This window comes from Cyprinodon variegatus, unplaced genomic scaffold, assembly GCF_000732505.1.
Source record: "Cyprinodon variegatus isolate N-32 unplaced genomic scaffold, C_variegatus-1.0 Scaffold36, whole genome shotgun sequence".
In the NCBI taxonomy this organism is placed as follows: Eukaryota; Metazoa; Chordata; class Actinopteri; order Cyprinodontiformes; family Cyprinodontidae; genus Cyprinodon; species Cyprinodon variegatus.
In genome coordinates this window covers 1,928,554-1,941,019 of record NW_015150489.1, presented here as the reverse complement: position 1 = coordinate 1,941,019, position 12,466 = coordinate 1,928,554, and the positions used below count along the sequence as shown (strand labels likewise).

The window sequence follows — 12,466 nt, the reverse complement described above, 5'->3', positions numbered from 1 at the left end:
ATATTTACTTGTCTTTACCAGATAATTACCAGGGGCGTCATAATAATAGGAGGCTTTAGTTTCAGCACGCTTATGCTCTGAAACTGGAATGATTTAAGGGTGGATATTTCAGAAAAGCTCTAAAAGTTAAGACCTTTAAATTCTAGTTTAATTCCTGCTCTTTTGACGGGGAAGTCAAGCAGTATTTACCTGAATCTTACTGAAGAAGATCTTGTCCCAGATGCTGTCACTGCGAATTATCCCTCTGCTGACCTCGGCCCCTTTTCTCTTGGCAGCGAAGTTGAGCAACCAGCGTTTCAAAGGGGTGTTTGCCTGGCTAAAAATCTGGGAATACAGACAGATATTTTCCAGCATCACGGTACATTTTTCCACTTGTTAAAACAGCACTAACAGGGTGAACAATGACAGATCCAACACCTCAGTCCATTTTTCCACCTTTCAGTTACATATTTTGGGTTTCACCTACTTATAACATGCCCAACCTTAATAGATTTTAAAGATGCTGCATGATAGTAGATGTAACAAAAAACGTGATTTTGTGTTTTGATTTTTTCACCTGCAGTGACCTGTGTAATCCTACACGCGTATCCCTGGCTTTTCCGTCCACCTCACCTTGTCATACATGCGGTTGAGCAGCCGAGGCACCACGGGGAAAATGGTCGGCCGGAGGGCCTTCATGTCGTCCGGCAGGAGCCGGATGTCGCCCTGATAAAACCCGATCCGCCCTCCGTGACAGTAGACCACATTCTGCAGAGGCAGACATAAACAGTTACCCTTAAGCTATTTCAACTACATGCTGGCATAGTAAGGTGATGTTTCAGTATGCGTCAAAAAGGATAATCTGGTACAGTGCCTCGTTGAAGTATTCACACCTTTTGAGCTTTTCCGTGTTTCTTCATGTCACAACAACACTGAACATGCACTACAAAAACCATCGAGAAATTTGTAAAAATGTCTTAAATTAAGTGTATTTACCTTTAATTTGAGTAGGTAAATTAGATGATTTGCCAATGGATTCATTATTTTTACTCTTAAAATTAGATAATATGTTAATAAGTAATAAGAAAAGTATGTTTTTCTTATTTTAGGTGTAAATTGTCCTGTTTCATTGGCAAAGTGTTTTACTTACCTCCTCAATTCAAGAAAAAATGCACTTATTTTAAGAAAAAAATACTTATTCAGATAAAAATTTGTTTCAGTACCAGTATGAAATTTGTTTTTTATGTGGTTTAATCCGTTTGAAAAAGATAAAGTAGTGCAGATGAGGAATATTTAAGGAGAGCGATACATAATTATCTTTGTTATCACCCTTTATGCCGAGATTAAACCAGACATTGCTGGACTCTTTTAGACGTTACGCTACTTAACAGGACTAAACACATATGCAACATTACAGATTCTTTTATCTGTAGTCTTTTCTTTTTAAACAATGTTTGCTTTTGTTTTTAGTGTGAAAATGCATAAATATATTAGAAGAAGCAGAGATAACCACTACTTCCTATAACCTTACTTGGTTATTCACATGGATGCTGGTTTATGCTTAGGTCATCACTACGGTCGCAAATGTCATGGCTTTCAGTGCCACACTCACATGTTTTGGCATTTTACCAAAGAGGAACCTTACCATACTTGTTCAGTAGCATTATGACTTAAACATGTGAGTGACCATCTGCACAATGGGAATTTAATTAGGGCTGCAACTAATGATTATTTTGCAAATCGATTAATCTGTCAATTATTTTTTTCGATGAATCAATTAATCTGATAGAAAAAGGTTCTTTAAAGAAGATTTTTTACAAAATTATAGTAGGTGAAACCAAAACTTTTCTACATGAGGAGTTCTGGATCGAGCATTTTGACACACAAAATGTTTTTTCATCTTAAATGCAAAAGGTTAATATATATATATATATATATATATATCATTATTTTTTTTTTTACAATTTTGGTATAATTAGTGCTCTAGGGTTCACTCTCTCAGCTAAAGGCATGTTTTAGAGTCTCTATACTCCAGTTAACAGTTAATCAACAACTAAATTAGTTGATGATTATTTCAATAATCGATTAATTACGATTGATCCGATTAATTGTTTCAGCCCTATATGTAATGTAAAACGATCTGTTTGCATTTAATTATTACAAATAACTTGAACCTAAAACAATGAACCCAAGTCTTTTGGGCTCACTCTGGGTTTTGAATATATCCATACTCTACAGATGTGTTAAAACCCAAGAAAATCCCCATCTAAAATGCACAAGAATGGAAACTGCTAATAATGAGTGAACCATATAATTGTTTGAATAGCATTTTATTAGTGAGTAACAGAACTTGTGCAACTATATTTTCTATTAAAGGTGTTGTGGAGGAGTTTGGTGAATTTTTGAAATGACCAGCCCTCTCACCTTAAAAAAAAAAAATGCACATGCACAACCCTGTACCCGCTCCCGAGAGGGAACGCCTATTAAACGCGTGCGAGAGCGTGCACAAGCCCATGTCTACTTGTACATGCGCTGTTTGACAGTTGCTGTTTGAATCGCTCAAACAAGCTTACTTTCCAAAAGAAGATTTGCAATTTTTCCACTAAATCAGAGTCACCACCAGTAAGTGAAAATGGGGATGAGCACGTAGGACGGCCTTATGTAAGCATATCCCCAGAATGATTGACAATTAGGAGGACCAGTTATTAAGATGATCCACCCGGGAAGAGAACATCCTCCACTATACCTTTAAGTATCTCTTAAAAGTTAAGTCCACAAGAGTAGAGCTTAAAAATAATTAATTTAAAAATGTTTTACACTAAATGCAAAATATTTGAAATTATCTTTAATTTGATTATAGTTTATATATTTTTTTGACATAATTTAGACTTAAAGGTTAAGTCTATGTTATTTATATCATTGACAGGTTTATGTTCTTTTGATCAAGCTTCTTTTGACTGAAAGTAGTCAGTGATGAAAATGAGTAAAAGTCTCCCAATACTGAAAAGTGGGCATAAAGCTGGGTGGTAGTAACTCCTGAGGCTCTCTGCATAACCTCAGGCGTACCCAGAGGACAACCGTACATCTTAGCAATCCCACCGAAGTAAGAAAACCCAGTAGAGGTGTGGATTGCATCACATAACACCAAACATTATAACATCCTTTGTAAAGTACTGGTTCCCAATCTCTCCTAGTTGCTGCATTGCTTTCCAGGATTTACTTCAGTCAACCAAATGTTATATAGACAGTATCAGTATTTTCCAAAAGCTTTAATTATTATTTCCACGTTTGAAAATCGACAAACTTCTCTGTTTCATCAAACATGAACTTATAACATGAAACCAAACTATACTGTAGCTTGTTGCATACTGTAACTTTAAAACAGCATGTGAAAAAGACCGACAGGTTAGAACTCAAATTAGCAGCACAGGAAGTCGGTCACTAGCTGTGGAGCACATATTAAACTGCTGATTTAAGCACAAGCAGCAAACATACAAATATATCGGTTCGTTTTTTTGTGCATTTCCCTGTAGTTTATCATTAATCGTCATGTTATCAGGTTAAGTTCAGGTTGTCAAAAAACTAACACAAAAAAAAAACGTATGCAGTTGAGGGGAAGGCATTGCACAAGACAGCATGTTTGGTTTGTGCGATTTATGTTGCTGAACTTGCTTTTGTCGTATGGTTCGGGGCACAGCTCTCTGGGGAAGTTAGGTGGTTTCCTGTGTCTGGGTCTCACGCCTCTAGCACCACTCTTGTGCAGCATGCAGCTAAATGCTGCACCAATTGGTCACAACCCTGAATAACATATATTCACACATCTACATGTTCACATACGGTCCTTTATACATCTAAAACTTGGCGGCTTGGAATAACAGGAGTAAAAATAAACACTCTTGAGGCGAAAACTAAAAACAGGTAAAGGGAGAAGCAAAAAAAAAAAAAGAATAATGTGAGGCGCTTTACTTCTGGGTGTGTGGAACTGGTTACTGATAAGTGATGCAATGTGGTTTGAATACAAACTCAGAAATGTGGACCAGCAGGCAGTTTCAGATGTCACTGGCGGCCTGTTTGTCTCTTTTTGGGGTCGTGACTCATTTGCTGTCAACAGTAATGTCAACATCTCAGATTAAAAAAAAAAAATCTAATTCTCTGCAGCCAAAAGAGGCGTTTTCTGTGTCAAATAGAAATGTTAACTTAATCAACTCAGCTTTTAAAAAAGACCCTATTAAACCAGATTACGGTTCCTAACTGTTAATGAGGAGGTATTGAGAATGATGGCAGAGCAAAACAAAGCAGCAGAATGTGTAATGTATGGGAGGGTCATTTTGTGAAGGCAAAATTCTAAGGTGCTTTTACAGAGAAACAGCTCTATGGCATTCACATATTAGAAAAAAATAAAACCTACCGTATATGTTTTCTGTTTTTTTTACTTATGACCTGAATTTTTTTAAAGGTATAGTGGATGATATTTTTTTTGCCGGGTGGATCATCTAAATAAGTGGTCCTCCTAACTGTCAATCATTCTGGTGCTCTGTTTAAATAAGGCCATCCCACGTGGTCATCCCTAAATAGCTTCTTTTTGCGCGCATGCGCACTTTCAGACGTATATATGTGGTGAGCTACGGTTTCAGCCAGTCACTGAAGCTTGCCTTTCTCACAGAGGTTCTTTGAAAATCAAAAAAGGTTTTACGAATTGTTTGAGAAGAAGAGAAAGGCCTCAGAAGAGAGAAACGCCATGGTGTACACTGAAAGCACAGGTTGGGCTTCCCACTGATGCTTCAGTTGCAAAGTTTCTTCTCGACAGGCAAACTTTAGCATTTTTGGAGAAATCCATTTTGGCATCAGGGCTAGTAAATCGACCTCTATATTTTAACTTTCCCGGGAAGACGAGGTTATTTATTTTGCCTTCTGTGTGCTCTCGGACGCGTTTAATAGGTCTTCTCTCTTGGCAGCAGGTACAGGGTTGTGCATGTGCATTTTTTTTAAAGTGGAGAGCGTAAGCCATTTCAAAAAAGTCGCGAAAATCCACCACAATAAGTTTTTTAAAAATAACAACAAAACAGGAACAACCTATCCCAGCAAATGTTTTGTTCCATATTCCTGATTCTAATAAAGATATAAAACCCTAGGTTGGTCAGTACATATTTATCTTTTTGTGCATTTAGCAAAACAAGACACTGCATTGGATAAAACATAAACCAGAGCAAAGCTGGAATGCAGTAGCATTAAGCTGGTCAAAATTGGGCCTGATAGAAGAAAAAACACAACCATGATGTTTAGCTAATGCCTTGATGTTGTTTAATTTCTAAAAGTTATTGTTCCGTTGGACTTTTTAGAACATGTTAGTCATTTCTACCTTTTAGAACCCAGATAATTTTATACGAAGTAAATGTGGAAGAAGAAGCTTCAGATTACTTCAAACCTTCAGCCCTAATATTTTTGGTTTAAAGACATTTCCAGTTTTTGCTCCAGCTCTGAAAATCTACTTAAGGAAAAAAAGATGATGGATGACACAGGTGCACAAATACCGCTGAAAAGCTTGGAAACATTAGCTATGGCTTCGTCGGTAAAGATTTCTTTTGACTTTCTTTTAGGCTCGATGCTGCTTCCTCCGTCACACTTCAGCGTGCCCCTGGGCAAGGCACCTAACCCCATGAATCCGTATTGGTCTACAAAGGTGTCAAAGTTGTCGAGGACCGAGAGTAAATGTGACCCTTCTTTGAAACACTTTCAGTCGTCAATGTGACTGCAGAGGTGCAATATAAAATTATTTTTTGAGTGGGAATGTGAGGGATGTGTCATCACACGTGCCTGGTAGCGTAAGCATGACTAACCTTCAGTCAGATCAATGGATGAAACAGATCACAGTAATTAGGCTATTTAAAACAGTCCCTGCTGAAACTAAAAACCAGCTGGTTCTATTAATAACCAAGCAGGGATTTATATGCATGAAAAAAAGTGACTTCTACATGGATTCATTGAATGGTGGTTGATATCAATATGATGCACCCCGCTATCAATAGGGATAAACGACAGGTGTGGCATTCACCGGAAAACTGGAGAGCGAAACTTAAGACAGAGAAAAGGAAAAATAGGAGTGTCAGGCTTTTTTGTTCCTCCTCCAAATGCAGCTTCTAACACCCACTTTCCATGGAAACATTCCTTCTACACCCATGGCAACATCCGACTTCTCTAAACTCATGAAATGTTCCTGTTCTCACACAGCTCCAAGCCTCTTTACCTCAATTAGTCTCTCAAACATGTGGGCCAGCGGCAGGAAGGAGATGAGGCAATCATCCTGATTTGGAAAAATTACTTTCTGCAAGACACACAAGGAAGGAAGCGGTTAGGTTATCTTCACAAGATAATATCAAACAGTGCTTAGTAAAAAAAGGATTTTTCACTCACATCTGTGACTTTAAGGAATCCTGCAAAATCTGCCACTACGTTTCCATGAGTGAGCATGACCCCTTTGGGGTTTCCTGGGAAGGAAGACAGACATGTGATGACAAAGAGGATCTAAATGTCATTTATGTTAGGTTTTTTTTTCCATGTATCATTTCCAGCAGACACTTTACTTTAAACTGCATTAATTAGATTTGACTGACAGCTTAATTGTGTGATGGGTAACGCCCTAAGAAGTGCGGTAAAAGCATGACGATCCAAGCAGATGACATTTCAACAGAACTCTACCAACATTTCAGGTGCAGGGAGTTCTTTTTAGCTCAGGATCACGTGTCATATTTTAATAAGACTGATCTTTAAGGTGTGGCCATTAAATTACACTGAAACCCATAATTATTGCAACAGGTAAAAAACATGGGTCAATTATACAAGATGAAAATTGCACTAAAATAGATGCCATATAAATAACATAAACAAGAGGACACCAAAACATAAAATACTACAGCTACCATCCAATCTTTCTGATATTAATCAAACTCACTTTGGATCAGTTTTGTAACCATAAGAACAAATTTCCAGTTTTACCATTTGTTTTAATATTGTGTTGTAATAATAAATAATTGAACTTTATTGATCTCACACTGGAGAAATCTACCTCTGCATTTAACTCCTCCTCTTTGGGAGCATTGGGCTGCCGTCGTAGGGCGCCCAGGGAGCAGTGTGGGGTTAAAGGTCTTGCTCAGAGACCCAGAGTGGCAGACTGTGGGAGTGGGACTTGAACTCAGAACCTCAGGATTCAAAGCTCTACTCCCCTAACTAACCTAAGAACCTCTTAAAAACAAGCTTCTTCTAACATCACATTTGGCTGAGGTCAGCTGATTAAAGATCTCTTAAATACATTTAGTTGTGTTTTTGACTTGCTTTTTCCACTTTATGCACATGATTTAAATACATATCCTCCAACTGGACAAGAGACTTAGTTACAGTAAAGTAAAAAAAAAAGATGAGTCCAGCCCTATTAGTTGCTCACATTAGGAACGGACCTGCAGTATCACCATTATATTCACGATTGAAACCCAGAGGAATTAATTCAGAGCAAAATCCAATAGTTGAATAGTAAACACGGTATCAAAAGTTGAAATTGACTAATAGAGTAATAGAAGAATAAGCATGAGCCGGTATTCTTTTATTTATTCCATTTTAAAAATGTTTAATCTACAGAATTTAAATTTAACATATTCATACAGGTTAAAAGGTGATGAGTGTGCACTCCACTGTTTTCTTCAACTCTTTTTATCAATAGCAACATCCCTCATGACCTATAGGGCTTTAGAATGCAACTAATTCTACCAAAATGTAAAGCTGCAAACATTTTCCTCATTCATTTGCTTTGCAAAATATGATAGAGCAGAACCCTGTTGCTCTTAATTGTTTGAGTTGGAATCCAACAGCTCAAACAAGTGACTTTAAGGATTCCCCTTTAGTAAAGTTATGCCCTGCAGCTGCCAGCAATTGCAATATCCGACAAACAAGGGAGTCGATGTCGCAACAAAAACGGAAAGCAGTTTGCCGGAAACACTGGATGATGTCTGGAAAACAAAACCTAAAGCTGGAGCACCTGCAGTTCCCCTTTAATGTCAGAAGAAGGCGATGTTTACAACGGAGGAACCTTCTGCTGTAAACTGACACCAGACGGGTCCTCAGATGACCTCTTTGTTAGTTTGAGCGGTTGGCGCTGCTGTGGGCTGCCGTCCCTAAAAAGCAGCAGCGCTTTATCTCTGACATGAACGGCCTGCTGTCTGACATGATACAACATGCAGGCAGATAAATTCAGACTCAACGTTTTATTTAAGGAGGGGCAAACATTTCTCTCACTACCAGATCATTCTGCTGCATTGAACACATCTCGTTTTAACTTTACCCTTTAAAGTAGGAGATTATCTCTTATTGCTCTTTAAATCATCATTTTATTTAGTCACTATAGCATATTTCTGTGACTTGTTCTGCTGTAAAGTAAACACAAATTATTAAACCAATCTTATGGTTTCTCAAGTCTTCTGAGGGAACAGGACACTCCCATGTAAGATATTAGATATGAGCGACATAAACCTTGTTAAAAAAAGAACTGCGTGCGATCCAGCAAATGCTCCAGCCATTCATTTATGGATACTGACTGTTATTCAGCAGGGTTGGTGACACGCACTTTTCAATATGAGAAAAAGTGTCAACATGAAGAAAACAAAGGGCAGCTGTGTATCAGGCTACTTCCTCCTCCATCTACCACATAAGCAATAAGCACCCCAGCTTCCAGGTGCAAACTAATATTACCGTGCATGCTTAAGAGAAATAGCTGGATCATATATCTTATGCCTTAAATGTAGTCACATTGCAATCTCAAGCTACAGTCCATTTTATTGGGATTTACATCACAGACTAACACACAAATTAGGGTCAAAATGTGATGTGGAAGTAGTAGTTATTAAAGGTATAGTGGAGGATTTTTGCGAATTTTTGAAAAGTTCCGCCCTCTCCAATTAAAAAAAAAGTACATGCACAACCCTGTACCTGTTCCCGAGAGGGGAGGCTTATTAAACGCGTGAAAGAGCATGCATGAGCCCATTTCTCCTCATGCACGCTCTGTTTAAAAGTTGCTGTTTGCATCGCTCATACAAGCTTATTTTTTCAAAAGAAGATTTGCAATTTTTCCACTATGTCAGACTCACCACCGGTAAGTGAAAACGGGGACAAGCACGTAGGATGGCCTTATGTAAACATATCACCAGAACGATTGACATTTAGGAGGACCACTTATTTAGATGATCCACCCGGAAAAAGAACATCCTCCACTATACCTTTAAATGTTTTCAACAAATTATATTTTGTCTGCTTCAGTCAAAGTCTAGATCTTAAATCTTAAAATCTGCATCAAGGCTTCACCATTCATACTCAAAAGTCATTTTCTTGTACAGCATGACTGAGTTTTTACCATTTTTTTAAGACCAAAAAAACAAAACAAAACAAAACCAAAACAAAAAAGGGGCAAGTCTAAAATATGCATACCTGAAAAAAAACATAGTGCCTTAATTTTTGCAAAATTTGGTTCTACAAGGAATTCATTAACTGGAAGCTGAATACAAATGTCTAAAGTACTCCACACTTTTTAGATTTGTACATGTAAAGAAAGAAAACCCATTTTTTTATTTTGACTTCACTATTATGCACTACTGTGTGTTAGTCTAAACATAAATCCTAATAAAATAGAGTGAGGCTGTAGTGTGAAAAAACCCCTGTCTTTTGTTCTTTTATAATCAAACTATTACTCTGCATAACATGCGACATATGCTGCATCAGATATTACCTGTCGTCCCACTGGTGAAACACACAATAGACAGGTCGTCAGGCGCTGGTGGCTGTAGAAGCAAACAAAACAAACATGCTTTGTCAGAAAATATGGAACTACACCTTTACAAGATAGTACGCTTTTCAGCTGCAGCAAAACAATGCTAGAAGTAGGAAACATAAGTTGCTTTTTCATGCAAATGATTTTATTAGAAGTTCATTCAGTGTCACATTTAATATTCATAAAACTCATCAAATAAAGTATACAGCTGTCATTTCTATGTCTCTCTTATTGTGCACCTATAGCATGCATGCCCAAAGTCGGTCCTTGAGGGCCGCTGTCCTGCAGGTTTTAGAGGTTTACCTGCTCCAGCACAGCTGATTCTCATTGCTAGCTGGTTAACAAGGCTTTTTACTAATCTGCAATCATCTGAATCAGCTGTCCTTAAGCACATAAACCTCTAAAATCTGCAGGGAAGCGGCCCTCGACCGACTTTGGGCATGCATGCTATACTGTAGGTGCACAAGGGGTTAATGTTGTTGTTAATGAGTTTTAACCTCTCATTGTTCCATGTTTATCCTGTCAACAGACCGCTTAAACAGGTGTAACAGCTGTCAAAATAAACTCTTTTAACAACTTTCAATAAGTATTATCTACAGGAGAACATACAGGACAAGGTAAAAATAAAATAATTATATAAATAGCTCAAACAAGATGATTTTGTTGTTGTTCTAAGAATCCCTCACATGTAAGAAAACCAACAATGTGTACAGAAGTTTTTTCTTTAACTTACGGTAGGTTTTCTGTAGTGCTCTCTGCCCAGAGCCTGAAAGAGCAAACAAACGTAAAACTGTAACATTTGACATGCTTAGAATTTTCTTATGTTTTCCTCAGTGGGTGAAATCCAAGCATTTGTAGAAACATGTGGGCCTCTATTTTTGTGCGACTATGATGCACCTGATCTTACACAGAAATGTTGATAGTTAAACAAATTTTTTTTTTCAGATTTGAGAGATTCTGTTTCATTTGGTCTTAGCTCTTAACATACTGTATATCTTTAATGTCAGTGTTTTTTTTTCCTCCGAATATCACCGTATAAATCTCTACACCCACTGACTGCACTGTCTGACATGTTGGCTTGTTTTAATTCTAAGGAATGAACAGAACTGACACATTCTTCTAAACATGTAACCTTGGAAACAAATGTATGTGTTAGTTCAGTTTTGTTAACTTTTAAAGTCCTTGCATGTGTTGGATTCTGTAATGCAAGGGATCTGATAAACACCATTAAAGCATAAGCTCATCCTGTTTACTCATGTCTGACTTGATGAAATCTTAACATCTGATTGTTTTGACTGTCTTTCTCAGCATGCTTCTTTGTCTCTTTGTTTGAGAGATTTTTCACTGTAACTAGACTATAAAAGGTATGATCTAGCCTGCAGGCACAGTTGCAGGAAGTAACCCAAATGCTGCTTTTCCACGGCCCACATTTTTGACACGCTAAGAACATCAAGGCATTGAGACCATTCCTTAAAACTACAAATGCTTTGACTCTTTGCCTGTAACTTTTAACAGGTTATAGTTACTATTCCTTTCAAAATTTACACAGTTTGGTGCATTTCGGTGTTTGGCCCTCAAGAACAATGCTGTTTGTTTCACCAGATCTACATTAGGCCGTTCTTACTGATGGGAAAAGAGCAGAACGTAAAATAAACTAACATGAATTAAAGCTGAATGAAATTAAAAATTTTAATAGGGAACATAAACAAAGGATTAGCCTGGGGTTATCCGAAAAGAGTGCTTAATTAAAAACAGGAGAAAACCAGCTTAGTGCTAAAAAACAATGTCCTCCATGATAATAGTGGCTGTTTTGTATCAAACTGAACTGTTTCTTATCCCACATGGGAAAATATGTCTGTAAATAAAAAAAATAAGCAGACACTAATTTAATAAGAACCGCTATATCAGGAGTTGTTCTATTGGGTAGATTTATCTTCCTTTGTGAATAGCTTTTGGGTTAATTCTGTGTCAGTTAGACTCGTTGTCAAAAATAAAACAAAGGAATAGTTTTAAGTGATGTTCTTTTAAAAAGAGCAAAATAAAAACAACAACTATAAACAGTCAATACCCTGTCGTACAGTAAACCGCTTGCACATTTTAGATTTTAATGCTTTAAACCATTGTCCCATTTACACTCTGTGGTTATTCAAAGAGAAGCCCAGGATCGTTTACACAGAAAGATCAGTGGAACGTTGCCTCTTAGAATTTCCAGAATGTGAATCAACAAAAAAAAAAAAAAAAAAAAAAATTAAAATAATTGGCTAATAAAGTGACCATTACTGAAATATTATTATAACTCCTACACACTACAATGACTATTCAAATGCAGGTTAGAATGCCCCAGGACCTTGTCTTATTTTATACTAAATCATATGTTGTGTAAAATATCAATAATAAATAAAGGGGCAGTTCAGTTTACAACTCTGTAAGCCATTTTAAGTCATTTTAAACCTCATATATATATATATATATATATATATTAGGGGTGGAACGGTTCACAAAATCCACGGTTCGGTTCGGTTCGGTATATGAAAAAAAAAAAAAAATTTATGAATTGTAATTATTTTTATTGATTGCGGTTAGCATAAACAAAACGTGTTGCACAATGCTTGCACACTGTTGCACTTTTATCCACAACTTTCTTTCCGCCGTCATCGTAGGTCACTCTAAATGCAAAGC

General features: G+C 37.1%; 1 protein-coding gene across 2 annotated transcripts in view; it reads right to left on the bottom strand.

Annotated features, from left to right (window-relative positions):
* Positions 1-12,466, bottom strand: part of acsl6 (acyl-CoA synthetase long-chain family member 6) — a 42,820-nt gene that overhangs the window by 5,791 nt on the left and 24,563 nt on the right. For both annotated transcript variants that reach the window (XM_015405046.1, XM_015405051.1), the window contains exons 8-13: positions 10,521-10,553; positions 9,746-9,797; positions 6,391-6,464; positions 6,224-6,301; positions 613-747; positions 190-324 (exon numbers count right to left, since the gene is read on the bottom strand). In XM_015405046.1, coding sequence (XP_015260532.1) covers positions 190-324; positions 613-747; positions 6,224-6,301; positions 6,391-6,464; positions 9,746-9,797; positions 10,521-10,553 — 507 coding nt within the window. The remainder of the gene's footprint in view (positions 1-189; positions 325-612; positions 748-6,223; positions 6,302-6,390; positions 6,465-9,745; positions 9,798-10,520; positions 10,554-12,466) is intronic.